General features: G+C 41.5%; 1 protein-coding gene across 5 annotated transcripts in view; it reads left to right on the top strand.

Annotated features, from left to right (window-relative positions):
* Positions 1–19,500, top strand: part of DOCK10 (dedicator of cytokinesis 10) — a 1,618,956-nt gene that overhangs the window by 380,899 nt on the left and 1,218,557 nt on the right. Inside the window, exon 1 of one of the 5 annotated variants that reach the window (XM_069213491.1) lies at positions 11,582–11,793. The exons of 3 other annotated variants lie outside the window; for them this stretch is intronic. In XM_069213491.1, coding sequence (XP_069069592.1) covers positions 11,686–11,793 — 108 coding nt within the window. In that variant the 5' untranslated portion in view covers positions 11,582–11,685. Of the gene's footprint in view, positions 1–11,581; positions 11,794–19,500 lie in introns of those variants that run through there. One more of the 5 variants, XM_069213492.1, reaches the window with a different exon arrangement.

Below are 19,500 nucleotides of genomic sequence, written 5' to 3'. Positions count from 1 at the left end.
CAGACACACACCATAAATTAACCTGTGTGCGTGCCATAGAGTAGGCAGGCTTCACTTAGAAGACAGTGTGTAAAGTATTTATGCAACAGTTAAAACAGTAAAACACGAGATAAATAACACAAAATGATACCACACTTCATTGGAAAAATAGAGCTTAATTGAATGAACGAAACAAGACCAAAACAACAAAAATCCAATAAGTAGAAGTTGAGATTTGAAAGTTTAAAGAATATCTGCAAATACAGGGCTTAGAAACAAAAAGCACCAACTTGGGCCATTTGGTCATGCTAGACAGGGTCAAATCTGCAAAGTCAGGCCAACAGCGATGGAGCCCGGGTTGGATACAGGGACCAACCTTGGACTGCTGAAATCAGTAACTTGCTTCGGGGTTGCGTCGACGTCAAGGGAAGATGCGAATGTGTGTGTCTTATGAAAACTGTAGAATCCACATTTGTTTAGGGGCTTTTTCAAAGTTATATATAAATCTCGCACAGATTGTGGGCTTATTTGTTCCTGATAATTGAGGTTTCTTTTCTCTTCTTTTCTTTCTGCTGTTGTGATATCAATACTATTGTGTTTTGTGTCCATTGTATATCCATTTATATTCCAATGAGAACCACTGTGCTTTAAAAAACCTTGAACTCTGGGGGTATATTCAGCTCTTGCATTTATGTTAGACCTCTCTGCATTATTTATCACCATGCATCACTACATGCTCCCTCATGGTCTCTCCATGGTGGGAAATGCTGACATCCTCTCTAGGAGTAGGCTCTTTTTTCCTTGTTGAGCTAAGGGACAGTTGTACAAAGGCCCTTTGCAACCATGTAGTTCACAAAAAAAACATAGGGCTTGTGTAATAGATCTCAAGAAAAAGAAAGAAGGTCCACTCTGGTCAACACATGGCTTAAGAGGTAAACATGCAGAAGTGTACACTGTGCAAGACAAGTAGAGGCCCAAAACTGGGTGCAATGTTAAAATGGAGTACAGGGACAGAAAGGAGAATAGAGGGGAAGGCCAGGTGCAAGGCAAAGCAGTTAGGGCCGGTCCTCACATACCTCAGATAATGTAGAAAGTCACACACATGAGAGCCCAAGTCACTTTCTGATACCAGTGTTAGGAGAAGGTGTAAATCATGGTAGACCCTAAAGGGAGACACACAATATTTCTGTGCGTCGAGGTTGGTAGAGGGAGGAGGACAGGCCATAAAACATCAGAGCATCGAAGTAGCCAGGGGGGATACACTCATAAGAGTTCCAAGGGTGAGATCAAGAGACACTGTGCTCGTTAGAGGATGCATATGTATAATATAAAGGCCACAGCTGCATTTTAGTGACAAGTAGTCAGATGCTTTTTAGAGAATTATTGCTTGTGCCAAGGACGAATAACATAACAAAATATCGAGCTACTGTGCTATTTGGGAATATGATAAGAGACGAGAAGTTTCCTTTGTGTACCAAGACTATAAAAGAGGCTGTTTGTAAGAGCTGAGTTGAGTGTGGTTTCAGTTACAGAACTGAGCTGTAGTCCCGTCTGTATATTTATTTGATATAAATATATACTATATGGCCATCAGAGTTGTGTCACTTCTTTATTTCTTAAAATTCGACTACACTTGCAACCACAAAAGTGCTTTTTTATATGTGCTAAACCTGTTTTACTAGTCAGATAACCATTTACGACTCGCACAACTGGTTTTATGATCAATTTCGAATCACAAAAGTGTGGAAGAATGAAACTCCCATCCCTTTCAACTTATGAGTTGCATTTTTATGTTTGAATGGTTTGTGACCTAAATTGTGGCTGCAATACATTTATCAATTACTAATACATCAAAGGAGGTGAATTGATTCACAAAGTTGAAGGTGTCCCCTCTAGAATAGGTTTGACATATCTAGGGGACCACTGCCTGCTCTGACGATGTTTTCTCAAACATAAACGTTCTTTGGGGAAAAAAAAGCAGTACTGATTAATTTATAGAAAGCAACCAGTTAAAAAAATTGTTTGTAGTTCATCACAGTGGTTCGCAAATAGCAGCGTCACTAATTATGTATGGCAGGCTTTTCTGTGAGTGAACATTTTGCCTTCAACCTAATTTAAGAGATTTCTTTGCAGTACTTTAGTTTGGCACTTTGAACTCTTGCTCAGAGCAGGCATTAAAAGGAGACACACCTTTGTTTACAATGGGCCTCAATGGACTTTTCAGGACAAAAATAATGACGCTAGTCCCTAACTACCGCCATGGTGCGCCATATCTTAGATACGGCACACACATGGTGTAGTTAGGAGGGAGCTAAGGGGTGCAAGAAAAGTGGAACTGCACTAGGTCCAGCACCACTTTTGATAAAACAGCGTCCCTTTTCTTAAATCTGGCCTTAAGTATTTTAAATCAAGACACTTGTTTGAGAAAGAGCAAATGTTACATGCACCATCTTTTATCACCTGCCGTTTTTCAATGTCGACCTTTATCACTTGTTTCCACTAATTAACATATTCCCATTAGATTGTTAGCCACAGGCTAAAGCTCCTCACTCTCGGACTACGTGTTCTCAGTCAGGATTATTAACCTTTCTTTAAATCATACTTATTTAAAATCAAAGCTTGGTACAACAGAATGAAATATTTTGCACCTTCGGATTCCCATCCTTGCATGGAATTGTGACTCTGATTAAATTACGATTTTAATTCCTAAATGTGACTTGTGGCTCTCGGTAAGTGCTGCTGTGTTCTAATAAATACCTTAGGGCAGATCACAAATTCTTCTTATTCCGATTTTATATTTTTCTTGAGATCATATTAGCAGTAAGGCTGCTATTAAACATTCAGGGGGTCATTCTGACCGCGGCGGACGGCGGTCACCGCCCGCCACGCGGTTCCCGCCGAAAGACCGCGGCGGTCATTCTGGCTTTCCCACTGGGCTGGCGGGCGACCGCCGAAAGTCCGCCCGCCAGCCCAGCGGGAAACACCCTTCCCACGAGGACGCCGGCTCAGAATTGAGCCGGCGGTGTGGGAAGGTGGGACGGGTGCAGTTGCACCCGTCGCGAATTTCAGTGTCTGCTAGGCAGACACTGAAATTATTTTTGGGGCCCTCTTACGGGGGCCCCTGCAGTGCCCATGCCATTGGCATGGGCACTGCAGGGGCCCCCAGGGGCCCCGCGGCACCCCCTACCGCCATCCTGTTCCCGGCAGGAGAACCGCCAGGAACTGGATGGTGGTAGGGGGTGTCAGAATCCCCATGGCGGCGGAGCGCGCTCCGCCGCCATGGAGGATTCTCAAGGGCAGCGGAAAGTTGGCGGGACACCACCGACTTTCCGTTTCTGGCCGCTGCTGAACCGCCGCGGTCAGAATGCCCAGCGGTGCACCGCCAGCCTGTTGGCGGTGCTACCGCCGACCTCCGCCATGGCGGTAATTACCGCCAGGGTCAGAATGACCCCCTCATTCTGCTGACACGCTTTGATTTTAAGTCGCAAATGTAGCTGCGAAGCTTCCTCTCCTCAATATTAACGTTTGTTTTAGCCGTATCCCACTGAAGAGTATTGGAAAGAAACCAGAAGCCGGAGTTAACAAGCATTGGCAAAGCCAATAGGTTTGACATTGGCTGCCAGCCCTTTGGCTTTGTCTACACTTGTTTTTTTTATGTTGATTGTAGAACGTTTTTGTTTGGGGAGCTGCTGGCCCCAGCCAATACAAAATAATAATAAATTGTTTAAAATCAAAAATACTTTTGGTCTCAACAAGCATACATGGCCATAACAGTCTCTGGCTCCAAGGGGAACTACTTTGTGTATGCATGTACTTCTACGAAAGAGCAGAATGTCATTGCTTCCTGTCAAGTTAGCTATTGTGAATTGGGATCATCCTTTGCCCCATACTCTAGCGGGTGGAAGAAAAATGTGAATGGCACAATAGCCTAAAGGATAAATGGGGATGGCTGAAAACCCTATATGTAACTATAAAAATAAAATATTAAATAATTTTATTAAGTTCAAAATGCATTGGCTAACGCTAGATCCACAAATGATTTGAGTCTTGCAAAGAAACTGCCCAAACTGCTGAGTAAACTTCACAAGGTGTTAAAAATAATTAATAAGCTTCAATGCCGGGGAGCGGGGCACTGTTTTGTATTCATGTGGTAACATTAAAATACATATTACATTTAATTTAACTTAAAAAAATATAAGAATTGTAGTGCAAAATAACAATGCAGACTTTCACACATCATCCAAACACAAATCCTAGCCCGGCCACAATAGCTCATCTAGTCAATGATGTTTAGCTTTAAAACTGGGTATCTGACAACAGGAAATCCCTCTGAATGAGTGTTCCTGGACATGAAATGAAAGAGTGCAAGGGAAAGTCTGGCGGGTTTTATTCGGAAGGGATAAGCAAAAAAAGTTTTGAATCTGGTCCTAAAAATTCAAATCAATGGGAAGGCAACTGGGAAGAGCTGGAAGGGAATTTTGGCTAATCCAATTGTTGATAGTGTCTACAGGGTTCAGTACAGCTGTATCTAACTACAGCCATCTGTTAGCAAATTCAGCACAGAGCCTATTGGAATACCTGCATTATGTGACCAGGGGCAGCTCATCTGCTATGGCGAAGGAGCGTCACCCCCTCCCCTAGCCAGCAGCTGCAAAACATTTACAAGAAAACAATAATAAACTATGTTTACTATTGTTTTCTTGTGAAGGGGGTGGGGCCATTGGCGATGACAGGGACGTATGGTAAATGCACAGCACTCCCCCTCAGTGCGCATGTATTTTTGGCCATCTGTCTTGGCCAAACAAACATGTGCACTAGGCGCTCTCCAACCCGGCGCTTTGTTGCCAGGTTGGAGACAGCAGGCAGAGACTTCCACTCTGCCTCGGAGCGCCCTGATTGGGTGCTCCATCCAATCCTATTGCTGCTTTCATGCTGTCAGCAGCATGAAAACAGTTTTAGAATGTGATGCAAGGCAGGCTAGGAGCCTGTGCCTGCAGTTTGAGGACTGAGGAGTGAAGCGGCGAGAAAGGTAAGGTTTTTTAAAGAATTATCATATTTATTTTTATGTCGTTTCCCTGCCCCCTCGCCTCCCCGACCCTTTTCCCTCCTGCGTGCCACTGTGAGTGACCCAGATTAAAACCTCACATGCAACAAACCAAGGCCTGCACTGGCCTGCACTGCCCTGCGAGTTCGTGAACAAAAAACGCACAGCGCCATATTTAGCAAGAGTTGATTGCTGATGATGTCATCTGCTGCACTCATGCTAAAAAAGCTGTTTTTCAAAAAGACACTAAGTCCCATATTTATACTTTTTAGCACTGCATTTGTGTAATTTTTTTACCAAAACGGCACAAACTTACAAAATACTATTGTATTTTATAAGTTTGCACCAAAAAACGATGCAAGTGCAGCGCTAACAAAAGTATAAATATGGGCCTTTGTGTTGTGCGTGATTTGTGTCTCTGTGCCTTGTGTGTGATTTGTACTCAAGGTGAGGACAACTGTCGTAATGACAGCTGCTTGAAAAGTTGTGGGAATTACAGAACATACACAAAGGATTATCATGAAATATCCTGTTTGTTCCTTATTTGTGTCTGATTTAATTAGGCTTTAGGGTTACCTGCTTGGCCAGGCCATGCTGACTGTGGCATGAGAACCTCTAGATGTTAGTTCTGTTCCTGCCCTGTTGCACCCCTCACATTGTTAATAGGGGGTGTTGGTGCTGCGTGAAATACAGTCATTTTTACACTATCACCGCACAAGTTGATCTCTGCTGTCGTTTGTGCTATTTTGTATTGAAAAGTATTGTTAGTCTAATAATAGGAAAAGGGCCGAAAATCTCTACTAAAACCCTAAGTATGTAGCCCCTGTGCTATTAGTGGTTAACCATATTTAGTGGCCTCATAAACATTCACAAGAGACTGGGGTGTCCCTTCAGCAGATCCAACAGACTGCATCCGGCCTCACGGGCAGGATTCCACTATAAACATGAGCTGGGTATAAGTGCCTTCTGGTGAACAACATTTTATTTACATGGGAGAGTGGTAGAGAGAATGCAGCAGAGCAGGTGTAATTGTTCTGTCTTGCTTTGGTTAGTGTTTGCATGTGTCTGCTAGACTGTTGTCTCTGTGATTTCTTCTGTTTCCAGGTATTTGCATTCTTTATGTTAAAGTTTCTGGAGTCACATACAACCTTAGGAATGAGCTGGCAGCACCCAGCTTCTATTGGGGCTCCATTACCTGTGAGCCTGTACCTATATACCAGGAGAATGGCTCAGTGAGATGAATGCTCATTGCTGTCAAATTTACTGTTTTGGAGGGTGTGAGACTGAATTCTGGGAAAGCAGACTTATCTTCCTATCCTTCTGAGGTTAGTAAATGGAGTGCTTTACATTGTGTATTTGTAGCATGTCATTTACAGTGCTTAACTATTGCCAAAATACGGCATTCAGTGCTGTATAAACACATTATGTTAAATACCTTTAAATGAATAAATGTTCTTGAATGTTCTTCTCTGCTTTCAGTTATCAATTCATGTTCCCATAAGAAAGCTTCAGTACTGTACAATGCACATTTTAAAACTTATTTACCTGAAGTTATGCTTATGAGGTCAAATGCGATTGCATGTACAAAAGTGGTCTCAAATCAATAGGGTGTCTGCCTTAAAAACTGTAATGCCATGGGCGTGCAGGCAGCAGCCGCTGAATGTAAATGCCCAGTGCACTGTTTGCATCAATTCCTTTACTCCTCTGACAGAAACACTTCAGAAACTGCACCTGACCTGCTGGCCAGCCATCACCAAAACAGAAACCGGTAACACCATGCACTCCGTCCACTCTGGAGCCCCATCAGACCCTTGTCTGCACTACATCTTCACCAAAGGACTACCCCATCTGCACAGCTGTAACACTCATCCTTAACCCCACTCTCCCCCTTTTTCCTGGACTCCTGGAAACATGCCACCATGGTACTGCTCCTCAAAAAATGTTCACATAGCCCCCTGATCTTGACTATCTACAGGCCCATTTCTCTCCTCCTCTACCAAGCCAAGGTCCTTGAGAAGCTTATCAACCACAGACTGGCTAATTACATTCATGCAACCTATTACCTGGACCCATGCCAATGTGGATTAAGACAAAACAATCACACAGAGATGGCCTTCCTCGCTGCTACTGATGACATCTGCCTCATGATGTGCAAAGGAGAGACAGCAGCTCTCTTCTAGAGCTTGATTTCTCAGCAGCATTCAACACTGTCTCCTACCTAATTCTCATCCAATGCCTCCACAAGTCCAGAGTTTGAGGCCCGATGGTTTGATGGTTCACTCTTTCATTTCAAGATACACCCAAATGGTCTGCATGTTCCTCTACTTGTCTAAAGCTTTCAACCTGAACTGCGACATCCCACAAGGCTCCTCCTTGAGTCCCACACTCTTCAACAGGCATATGTACCCCTTCAACAACATCATTTACTCCCATTGGTTCAACATCATTTCATATGTGGATGACACTAAGCTCATCCTCTTCCTACTTCCTCCACCCAAACACACTAGGTCACCTGCAAGTCCTGGGTAGCAGACTCATTGAAAAGGAACTTCCTCATACTCAACAGCAACAAAATAGATGTGGTTGTCCTCTGCAAAGACACCTCTCTCCGGTCTCCAGGCTAGCGGCCTGCTAGGCAAGGAAAGACTTCCCACCTACCCAATGCTGCCAGGAACCTGGATATCATGATTGAGAGGTAAATCTCTATGACCAATCAGGTCATCTAGGTAGTTTCCACCTGTGTCCAAACCCTCAAAATGCTCAGGAAAGTCATTTAATGGCTCCTGTTGACACCTACAGATCCTTAATGCAGGTTATACTGTGGCAATGCCTTCTACATACTCATCACAACCCAACACCTTAGTAGTCTCCAAGTAAGACAGAACGCAGCTCCTAAACTCACTCTCAAAATCCCACATTTTGCCCACATATCTAAACATCTCAAATACCTCCAAGGGACTTGTAATCCACCACCACCCTTTTCACACTCCTCATGCACACCTGCAAGGCACTAAAAGGCTCTTCACAAATCAAGGCCCAGCATAACTCAATAACCGCATCCACTCCCTGGTCAGACATCTCCGCTCAGTCAGTATTCTTTTTGCGTGCATCACCCACATATACTGTGCCAGAGCATCCTCCTACCTTGCCCGTAAAACCTGGAACAAAATCCCCCATCTCATAAAAGCCTCCTGACCCATACTTGAATTCAGGAAGAAACCGAAGTCCTGGCTCTTCCACTAGATCCAAGACAGGCAAGCACTTCCCCCTTCACAGATGGCAGAATACACTTCTGGGTGATATGGGCAGCCTATAAATAAAAATAACTTAGCAAAAACATATCCTGACATATTAATTTAAACCTGTTGTTGTAGATAGATTCTGCCCTATACATTAAATATCAAACCTTGGAAGAGCCTTGATTCTACTCTGTATTGACTGAACGAAAACTATCATGGTCCAATGAAGCCTTTTTATGACAGTACATAAGTCTGTTAGAACAAAGAAATGCCATTTTCGAAACAACAATCCAGAGCTCAATAGTACTCCATAACCATCATCATGCAATTTTTGACTTTTCTTAGATTTGCCACATAAATATTGGTTTTTAGGGGAGCAGAGCAGAAGATTGATCTCTGTGATCAGCTCAAAGGGTAGCATGCTAGTGAACACAACATTAAAAATTCCATTACGTTCATCATGTAGCTCTTGCAAGTGACACCCTTTAGTTTATGTCTGCGACCGATGTTGAACATTTTGCACCCACTGTGAATTAACCACCCTTTTATTAATTGCTGCTTTCTCGTGACCCTTATCGTTAACTTTTTCACTAATAACTAACAAGTTCAGTAAAACAAATGCTGGATAAAAAATCTTGTAATGTCACTTCCTGAGATCTCATCATTGGCCCTGCAGCGTGTAATATCAATTTGGCTGACCATACATTTTTATATAAAACATTAGCAGTAATTTTAAGTCAAATCTTAGGAAACACAAAGAAGGGAGACGCATCTTTGATTAACACGATCACTGAGTAGTATTTAAGGTACCGGCCAAAGATAAAAAATAATGAGTTAAAGCATAATAGTGAAAGTTAGACTTTGTCACTAGGAAATCTGGTTTCTAATCTAACCATTACACTTGACTTCATTGGCCCCCATGAGAAGTTGCCCGGAGTGTATCCTCGGGATTTAGGGGTTGACGTTGTGGGGACGGGAGAATGCACCAGGCAACTATATCTTCCATAGTGCGTCTGGGTCTGGAATTTACAGACCTAATAATTTCGGGCCAAAAGACATCAGGCCTGGAATTCAGGTGGAGCTGCAATGGCAGCCGGATGTTGCTGTACCAGGCACTTGTCCACACACATCCTTCTACTAGGGAATCACAAGAAGTTCTGCTCAGCTGCAGTAGGAAGTAACCAGTGCTTTATTTGTGCTTGTTTTTATTTTTGAGGGCCAGTACTTTGTTTTCTGGCTCAAGCATTTACTGCGAGCAAAAGACACATGGGAAAGACGGAGGAAGAGAAAAGCAAAAACGTGCCACAAAGGGAGAAAGCAGAAACCTGCAAGAGTGAGCTGAAGGGGCAGGGAGTAGCTGTAAGTGGATCGAAGAGGTCTGAGATTGCTTCAGGATTACGCTGCCTCAGTATTCCATGTTCGCACATTCAATTGCAGCAGCCGCATGTTTCAGAGGCGCGCTTTGGGCACTGGCATGTTTTTATGTACAAATTAAGCACTGGAAGTAACCTGCCCTCTAGCCACCATCAGCCCCTCTTCCACACCCTGATAGGCAAAAAAAAACACTGCAACATTTACCACAAACAGGCAGTAAATGTGGGTTTCGACCTATTATTTTCCCAGGAAAAGTGAAAAACATGCATAATTGGATTCAGTGTTCCAGGTTCCGCATGTTATTCCCTACTCCTTTGTAAATTTACAACTGCATCTTGGAATAGCTTTACAACTTTTTGTGTTCACCATTTCCAAATGTAAAGTACTCATATTGGCCGACTTACATAAACCTGCCCCAGGGTGATGCCACCTACACCAGAAAGTTAAAGTGTAGAGTTACTTCTTTGTACATTTTCATACGTACACAGAGGTCTCTTTAATTAATACTTACAACATTAAACAGTACTTGGATGTAAAATAAAAATGCACATTAACACAATTATTGTTGAAGCATAACTAAAAAATTAAATGTTACTGCACACTAACTCATTTATTCAAAATGTTTATTAAATAATTAAATAAATGTAACTAAATAAATAATTAACTTTAAAAATATTTTTGTTTCAAATACATTTTTCGTAAAACCCACCATCACTAACATTTTTATATTTTATATTGTATTATTTAGAACAGTTTATTAAAACCTATTTGTTTATGTAATTTCAAGGAATGTAATTGTTGTATCAAAAACTTTAAAGTCTTCCTTAGGTAGTACAATTACAGTACAAAAAAGTAAATGGTTGTGTGAAATATAGCAGCAAACCACACTTTGGGCCATATGTATAATTTTGTGTTACATTTCATGAAATTTCACGCAAACAGATGTACTCAGTGTCGCACACCTTCACCCCTAACAAACGTCTTCCTTACACTAAAGTTTACTTTCCGCACCCATATCTAATTAGGGGAGGAAATATTGTCCTGAGCAAGCCACAAAACTGTATAACAACTTGCCCATTGACCAGAAAAACTATCATGTGCAGACCTCAACTAGACAGTAAAAAAACGAATGAAGAAAAAAGAAACAACAACAAAAATATTAAGAAACAACTGAATGCATCGTAGTGGTGATACTATTTACTTAAATACAAATAATTTAGTAATCTATCTCTATCATATATACTTATTTCCTTCCCCTATATTACTATTATTTCGTTTTTTTAAATACAATACTGATGCCATCAATAACAACTAATAACGAGAGAGGTCATAACTATAACTCTTAAAAACATGAAAAGAATTGTGGAAGGGTGATCTCTGTGCTTCACACCCAATTGGATTCAATTATATTTGAGTTTATAGCGCTTGCCTCCACTTTGTGCACTTTTAGCCATGTACCTTGAGTATGGTACTAGGGAAGTGAAAGTGGTAGAAAGATCTTCAGGGTGCCTTTTCGATACACCCAAACCTCCTCTGCATCACAAAAGGTGGCCATCTTTGTAGAAAGTCATGTCAATTCGATTTGCGCTTCTGGTGGGTGTTTGACTTCTAACCTAAATTATTTCAAGTTATTTCTCGAAATCATATTTTTATTCAGGAAAGTCTTATGTTTATTTGACTATGATTGATTTTATTACTCTGATTTCCACTACCATTTTATACCTGAGACTCATTTTCAAGATGTCCTAATTTTTCACAAAGAATTAAACAACAGGAAGACATATTCAGAATATAGTTCCTTTTTCATAATTAAGCAATGGCGTGTGTTTTATACTAGAGGCGGGTTCACAGGAAGCTATGACCAGACACCCAGCTTTCTCTTCCTTTCAAATGCATCTTTTTTTTTTTTTTTTTGCTCGAGTGATGTACTTCCCTTTGAAACTCCTCACCCAGTTTCATTTAGTTGGCTGAAACCCAGCCAGGGCAAGCGTGTCTAACAGGGTTCGATTTTTATGACACGTTGGCGACCCTGACAAGCAATTCGACACGATGAGCGTTCGGGGGAAAGTTTTCAAGAGAGACCCGTCTGCTGAAATTTGGAAGAAGAGGCGGACCATGAGGCGCGTGAACCCAGGGGTGATGCAGAGGATGAGCTACGTACGTGAATTTATGCTGCATTCATGCATCTGTTCTAGGCTGGCTTTTAGAAATGAGGTCAAAGCATGCCTTCTGACCTGTTAGTTCGTCTGGTTGTTTAGTACGTGCGTGAAGGGACTGGCTTAGAGATGAGTCTGCAGATGAAGGAGCGTAGGCTACAGAGAATAACCTTTATACAGGGGGAGCCAGTGAAATACATGCTGCCATTAGAAATGCTATTATGATGAATAACTGCATGACAATAAGATTATGCTGCGTGGCCTTAAAATCAGATATGCACTCTGGACAAGTGCCCTTTTGAATTGCATTTTATCTGTGACAGTGCTGGGCAGTCAATTGAATTAGCTCTGCGAACTAAAAAGGGAAACTTATTTTCTGTGGTCTCTAATGATCGGGTGTTGCTCGCTAGTTTCATTTCACAAAATAACCAGAACAGACCTCCTGTGAACTTGACTGGGGCAGTAACTGCTGTCAAAAAGTGCTCCAGTATGGCCATTATGTCAAAGGAAATGGTTATCTTGCAAGGATAGCAGGAAAGTCTAACTCACTAAACTGTGATTTGGTCCAGACATTATGTGTGGCCTCTCTACACTACTTTTTTTTGCAGCAGGCACTGGTCAGACAGGAGGACATTGACAAGAAGTCATACGATGAGTCCACCTGTGTGGTGGGGTGATTTGGCCATTTAATCAATCTCCTAACCTGAGAGCCGTCATTTTGAGATGTAGGCTTTTCAATTATAGCGTCAGGAGAGTGGAACATAGTGTGTCTTTAAAGCACACTTTCACTGTTTTTGGGTACCTGGCTCTGAATAACAGACATAACAGAAGTTTTATGTTAACCACCTAAATTGTGCTAATGTTATTGACCTCAGAGAGATGAACGACTGAATCCATCCACTGGGTTATAACAACGAGGCCAAACACTGGAATCATTAATCCTATGCTTCTTAAATCCCGTGGGAATTATGATGCTGCCCTGGGAATTTTACATGTTAAAAATAATACATTTTTAATGCTGGATAAAAATGAAGTCAAAGCCCCATTTTTGCTGGCATTCTAAGAGGGAATAGTACATATTACATCAAATGTTTACAGCGACAAAAATCGTGGCTTCAGGGAACCATTGCAAAAACAAATCTGCATATTTCGTTTAAAAAAACATTTTAGCTATGCGGTGGAGCCCTCAATTTTGAAACCTTGGCCCAAGAATTAACTTTCTTACCCTCAATTTGTTTGTTTCTTGTTGGAAAAGCGAACTAATTTTGCCTCAACACAGTCACATTTTGATATGAGCAAAAGTTGGATTTGTGAATTTAATTTATTATGTACCCATAGCAAATATGGTACAATACCAGTTTGCTCCATTGTTTTAGACCTGTTTCATAACAATGTTATTTGGTCGGGCCTAACGCTTTTGAAAAAAGTCGGTCGATTATGCCATTAAATAGTAATCATTGCCACTAATACATTACTAAGCATATTGAAGGGTGTTAATGGGCATAGCTGAAAAATTGCCATAGGTCGTTCTGAGGCGAAAGATAACGAAAAAAAGACAAACAGGATTTATTCTGTTGATTGTGCAAGTGCACACAGCAGGGATGCTCTGTGTTGGGCGCCCTCTTGTTCGACATGATTGAAATTGTGGAAAATGGCAATTTATTTAGCGACTTGGCTTTAAGCTGTTTGGGATTCCTCTTCTGGAAGGAAAGGCTTTTGAATAACGGGGTATGATTGTGAATGCAGTTTGTGGAGCATTATAGTGTGTCTCATTAGAGGCAGGAACACGCACTCCCTCTAGTTTCATTTTGCCCCTGAGGGGCATGTTCTTGTGCTGTCCACATTCATTTCGTCAGGGCTCTTTTTTCAGAGCTAGTCAGTTTTCCTCACGTTTTATGAATTGTGAGGTTTGTCTCTCGAGGGCAGAGGTGGAGGATTGCATCCATGTTGTCGTGCACTGGTTCTTTCGCCGTTAGCGAGGTCTAGAAACAATCTCCATGTCTTCCTTTTGTAGCATTCTCCATTCCGAGAAAACCTTTACCTTGTCATAAGGATGTCTTTATTTTCACTCAGTTTTATATTATAAGAGGACGAACAAGGACAGTTATAATGTTCACCTTCACAGTGCAGGCCTATACATTTTATGTATAGGTTGCCTCCTGTAGGATATCTATAACCATAGAGTTGTAGCTTGTAGTGCTGATAAGGGTGGCACTACCAGCTTAGGAGCGTTGAGAGTACCACAAGTACACAAGTACAGTAATCTGATGTAGTTTTCTGCTCGTTGTCCAGTGACTCTTGTGGACCATTTTTAAAACCAGAATGTCCTCTTGCGAAAGAGAAGGAGCAAGAGAGCTACTATACTACTATGGAGACTCTACCAAGCGTAATAGATGAAATATTGGGTCTCATTCTTGCCAAAGGGCGAATTACAATTCAGTGGCTAGGGTAACGGTGCCGCACCTATGTCTTATGGTTTAAAGACCCAACTAGTACCTGCTCATAGAGGAAATCCACATGTCCATGGTTAGAACAAACTGTCTAGTAGTGAAAGACCTCACTGATTGGAAGGAAGTGGCCCATTAAAAATCCATACAGAAGAAATAAAAGGTGACTGGTGTCTCGCTACCCACCCCATCTATTAAGGGCCCAAGTCTGTGGTTGGATGCACACTATATTTGTAAAGGTAGCTTTTCGGACCTTGCTGTCAGTTAGACCACAAACTTTTTCACTTGTTGTTCCGCTGCTACCTGAAGATACAGGCCCTGATTATAAGTGGAGGGCTAAATTCCGATCCCTGTGCAAATGCTTTTTTGAATAGGGATAAAAATTACAAGTTGTGATAGCTATCACAAACTTGCAGATTCTGGGTGGGTTATCTTGCCAAAATTTATTGGGGGTCGTGGAGAAGGTCCATAAAAATATAAAAACACGTGGAATACTGATTCCACATACTATGGGCCTGATTACGACATTGGTGGAGGGGATTACTCTGTCCCAAATGTGATGGATATCACGTCCGCCATGTTACAAGTTCCATAGGATATAATGGAACTTGTAATACGGCGGGTGGAATATACGTCACGTTTGGGATGGAGTAATCCCCTCCGCCAAGATAGCAATCAGGCCCTATGCCTAATTTGGAATTTAAAAACTTGAAATAGGAGGTATTCACTAGGGGTGTTGAATACTTCACCCCAGAGTAATAGTATTTACCATGTCTGGTAAATACCTCACTTTACTCTGCCTAGCTAGTAATGAGGGCTATAAGCTTGACATCCTTTCCCCTTATACTTCCATGCTTGAATGTATTAAGTCCATTCAATTGAAATAAAAAAAATGTTTTTAAAAGTGCAGAGATCTCATTGTTCTCTCAACTAAAACTTAGCCTAATATGGATTGCAGTAGTAGTAGTAATTTATTTGATCAATATATGATAATTTACATAAAATACATCGTCATTTAAAAACACATAAATAAATATATTTTAACAGAATAAAAACACAAAATACATTTCCAACAGCTCAAAATATAAAAGCAGCAGTACAAGATACAATGACATCCACAGATATTTACAGAGCTACACAATAACTGAAAGGTAAATATTATTAGTTATGGACTAATATTTGTTTCCTAATCTGCCAGGCAAAAGTAGGTACCTTGATCCAGAAAACATAAGCTGTTCTGTATTATTGGATCTTAAAATGTGCATAGCTTCTTCAGGTCGTGAAGTAGACATTAGCCAGCAGGCCGGGCTTATCCATCTTCTTCTGGTCTTCACATATACAGGACAAAAAACATAAAATGTTCTATAGATTCAGGGTAGAGACTACAGACTGTGCAAGTCGAAGATACAGTAGACTTCTTCCATTCACTATTACTTAAATTCACAGGCAAATTCCCATTCCTAAATTGTAAATAAAGTGTTTGTGCAAACGGTTGTTCTGATCTTGTCTATAAATGTCTCAAATAGGAAAGCCCCTATTATGCCCAGAAGGTAATTGTAGATTAGTCTCGAAAGAGGGGGCGTAGGGACCCTTAACACAGGGTATGGTCCACTAGACTAAAGATATTCAACTGATTAAGGGAGATGATCAACACTTTAATGGAATGTTGCTGTATTGATGTCAAACTGAATAATCCAGAATGTGGCAACTTTATAAACAAATGTCATATTTGTTCATTCCAAGAAACCTGGGCAGCTCAGCCAATCTGTAGTCTGGGATTTATAAACTTTACTGTCCACGCTAGACCTTCACCAGCAGGTCGCCCAGCACGAGGCTTATTAATGTGGGCAAAGACAAACTTGGCCTGCAAAATACAGAGGTTACATTGACTCAAGGGATATTCTAGGGCTTGATGTTGTATTATCTGGAGAGAAGTTTGCAGTTAGGCTGATGAATATTTATAATCGTTTTAATAGTTTGAATCAGGTCTCTGCTACACTTCTGACTAATATCGCTTATAGTAATTGACACAAGAAAGTGCTCCGCTGGTCATCAATTCGGAAAACATGTATACAAACTTCTAAGAGCCAACAGAGTAGCAAACAATTTGCACATGGAGAGAGCTGCGTTTCTCTCCAGTGCACTTTCCAAAGTAGCACAATGTTACAAAGATACAACTATTTTAAATGTACTAAACATTCAGCAGCTGTAACTTGTATTCCTAAATGAACTCCTCCTGTCCAGAGACACAGGCCTTACTTTGAGCATTCATCACTCATGTTACCACTGTGCTGAACATCTGAAGTAAAGCTTTGTTATGGTACACAGAAGTGCATAAGTACTGATGCGTTAATGAGCCTCCAAACACAGGTTAGTTCAAAATCAAATTACAGAAAAGGCCAAAGGTTAGCGACTTCAAGCCAGTCTGATGAAATTACCCTACTCATCACTTATTGGCAAAAACACACTAGAATTCAGGGACTCATTAATGGTAGTTAAAAAATGAGCCATCCAACAAAATGGGATGGGTAGATCTGGTGATGCGATGGCAAAACAAAAGAAAACGGCTTATCATCTGAGGATTGTAATCTGCCTGTAGAATTCAGTGCCTTTGATTCAATGACTGGCATGGGGTTTATCATATTAAGGTCACTGAAACTGTCAGTGAGTTGAAAGATAAATGCTGCCTAAGATGTGGTTGTTTTCACTGTAGGCCAGTACAGTTGCAATGTGTTTTATTGTATTTTCCTTTATATAGCACCAAATACCCCTAATAAAGCCCGAAGTGTAATTGAGTGATTTGACACCATGCTGCTCCATTGGTTGTGCAAGGCTGGAAGAGTGTGGATTTATAGTGTGATCATATGGGAAATGGTTTCAGACAATGCATAATACATTGAAGGGTGGTATTATCACTTGTAGCCACACATAGATATGGAGTGGAACATAGACAACTAAGTAATAGATTTGCTAATCTCTGTACTCAAAATAGTTGTGTTCGGTTGGCTGAGTGCAGGTTTACATTGAGGCCCAAGCCAGAAGTGTTTTGTTGTTGAGATTGATAACTGGAGGAATGCTTTTAGTGTGCCAAAATGATCTTGTAGCTTTGCTTAACAGTAGAGTGTAGTGAAGATGTGTGTGATACATTTTCATTTGCTGTTTTCTACAGTCATTGTGTGGGCACTGATTCTCCTTAGTGGGGTAAATAGGATTTGATATTCCATTGTGTCAGTGGTTTTCTCTGATGAGAATAATCAGGTATTTATTCCTCCCTGAAATCCAAGAGCTCTCAGATATTTCTTGTTTTTGCCAGAAAGGAGTTCCATAATTTTGTTGCTTGATTAGAGAAGAACGTTCCACCCATGGAGCTTATTGTTTTCTACAGCAATTTGGCCAAGAAAATTGATTTGGAGATCATACTGTTTGTAAAGGAGTTGTACTGCACAGGCTACTCAAAAAGTGGGGAAAAAGTATTGTTTTTAGTGCAGAATTTACTGAACCAATGCAAAGAAAACCATTGATACCATCAACCAGTATCCGAGGTGTGAGGGGTTTAATACATTCTATTCTATTTTAGATTAATCATATATGATTCCAGCATGCCGTAACAGCCATCAGCAAGCTTTTTGCTTGACAATCTATCATAAGACTGGAGTCCAGCCATATCCCAAGGCTCTTTATTGATTTTTGTGGGGTTGGGCAACTTGTTCAAACACTCTGATAGATGGTTGACGACTCACTGCTGCAAGGATTGTTCTCCAGCAGCATAACTTCAGTTTTGTCCTCATTCAAATTCAGTTTACAACCGGCCATCCATTTGTCTACTTCCTGAAGACAGGGAGTCAACGATGGGTGGCTAAAGCTGGGGGAAATTGAGCTAACCAGCGTAACTTAGCGTAGGACACCAATAATAACCTAAACAAGTGCACAAAATTGGCGAGGGGAACCTTGCAAAGGTTAAAAAGGGTGGGGCTCAGGAAGAGCCCTGAGGAATCCCATAGCTGAGGGGTAGACTAGTAAAGTACCAGGTGTGATCCAGAAACTGGAAGGTACGATTTTCCAGGAAGGAGAGGAGCCATTCCAGTGATCTATCCTTGATATAGACCTTTGAGAATCTCTGAATAAAAGTAGGATGGTCTATGGTATTAAAGGCAGCCCTAAAATATAACAGAATGATGGCTGCTGTGGTTCCTAGACCCAGAAGACTCTTAAGGTCCCCGATGTTAGAAATTGAGTCTTTGGTTGGCAGTCAGGTTATCCCCTGTCCAAGCAAGGACCCTCACTCTAGTCAGGGTAAGTCACACACAATGCAAATTATCCTGTGCCCACCTTCTGGTAGCTTGGCACTGAGCAGTCAGGCTTAACATAGAAGGCAATGTGTAAAGTATTTGTGCAATAAATCATACAATAACACAATATAGCACCACAAAGATACACCACACAGTGTTTAGAAAAATTTATAATATTTATCTGATAAGATGCAGGTCAAAACGATTAAAATGCAATAAGTATATGTTGAGATATCACTGTTAAAGGGATATAAAGTGTCTTACGTCTTTTTAAACGCAAACAAAGTCTCTTTCAAGCAAAAAGAACCTAGTTCCCGTGCAAAATCTCTGCAAAGAACCACAGAGGAGGAGATGCGAGGACACAAAGGGGCGTGTGTCCATTTCTCAGGCCGCACACGGCAATGCATCTTTTAGTTTTCACGCAGGGACGGCTGTGTGTCAATTTCTGGTGCTCGGTCATGGATCCTTTTCGTGTTGCTGGGTTTTAGGACACCCCAGGGATGATGCGTGGATTTCCTGCACTTGCAGGGCGAAGTCACAGGAGCTGCGTCGATTCAGTGGACATTGCATCAAATTTTCTACCACACGCTGGCGCCACGTTGATTCCCCTCTGGAAGTAAGGCTGTGTCGTTCCGGCTCGGCTGTGCGTCGATCCGGTGGGCCGTGCGTTGAATTTCCAGTCACTACGCAGGCGCTGCGTCAATCTTCTTGATGCGAAGTCGGGATGCGTCGTTCCGGTTTGGCATGCAGTGAATTTTTCACCACGGTGCAGGCTGTGTGTCATATCTGGCAGGCTGTGCGTTGAATTTCGCCGCACAAGGAGTCCTTCTTGTAGAGATGAAGTCTTTTTGGTCCTTAGACTTCAGGGAACAGGAGGCAAGCTCTATCCAAGTCCTTGGAGAGCACTTCTTCACCACAGCCAGGGAGCAGCAAGGCAGCAGGGCAACAGCAAAGCAGCAGTCCTTCACAGAA

Source organism: Pleurodeles waltl, chromosome 11 (assembly GCF_031143425.1).
Source record: "Pleurodeles waltl isolate 20211129_DDA chromosome 11, aPleWal1.hap1.20221129, whole genome shotgun sequence".
NCBI classification, from domain to species: domain Eukaryota; kingdom Metazoa; phylum Chordata; class Amphibia; order Caudata; family Salamandridae; genus Pleurodeles; species Pleurodeles waltl.
This window is presented reverse-complemented; position numbering and strand designations above follow the sequence as displayed.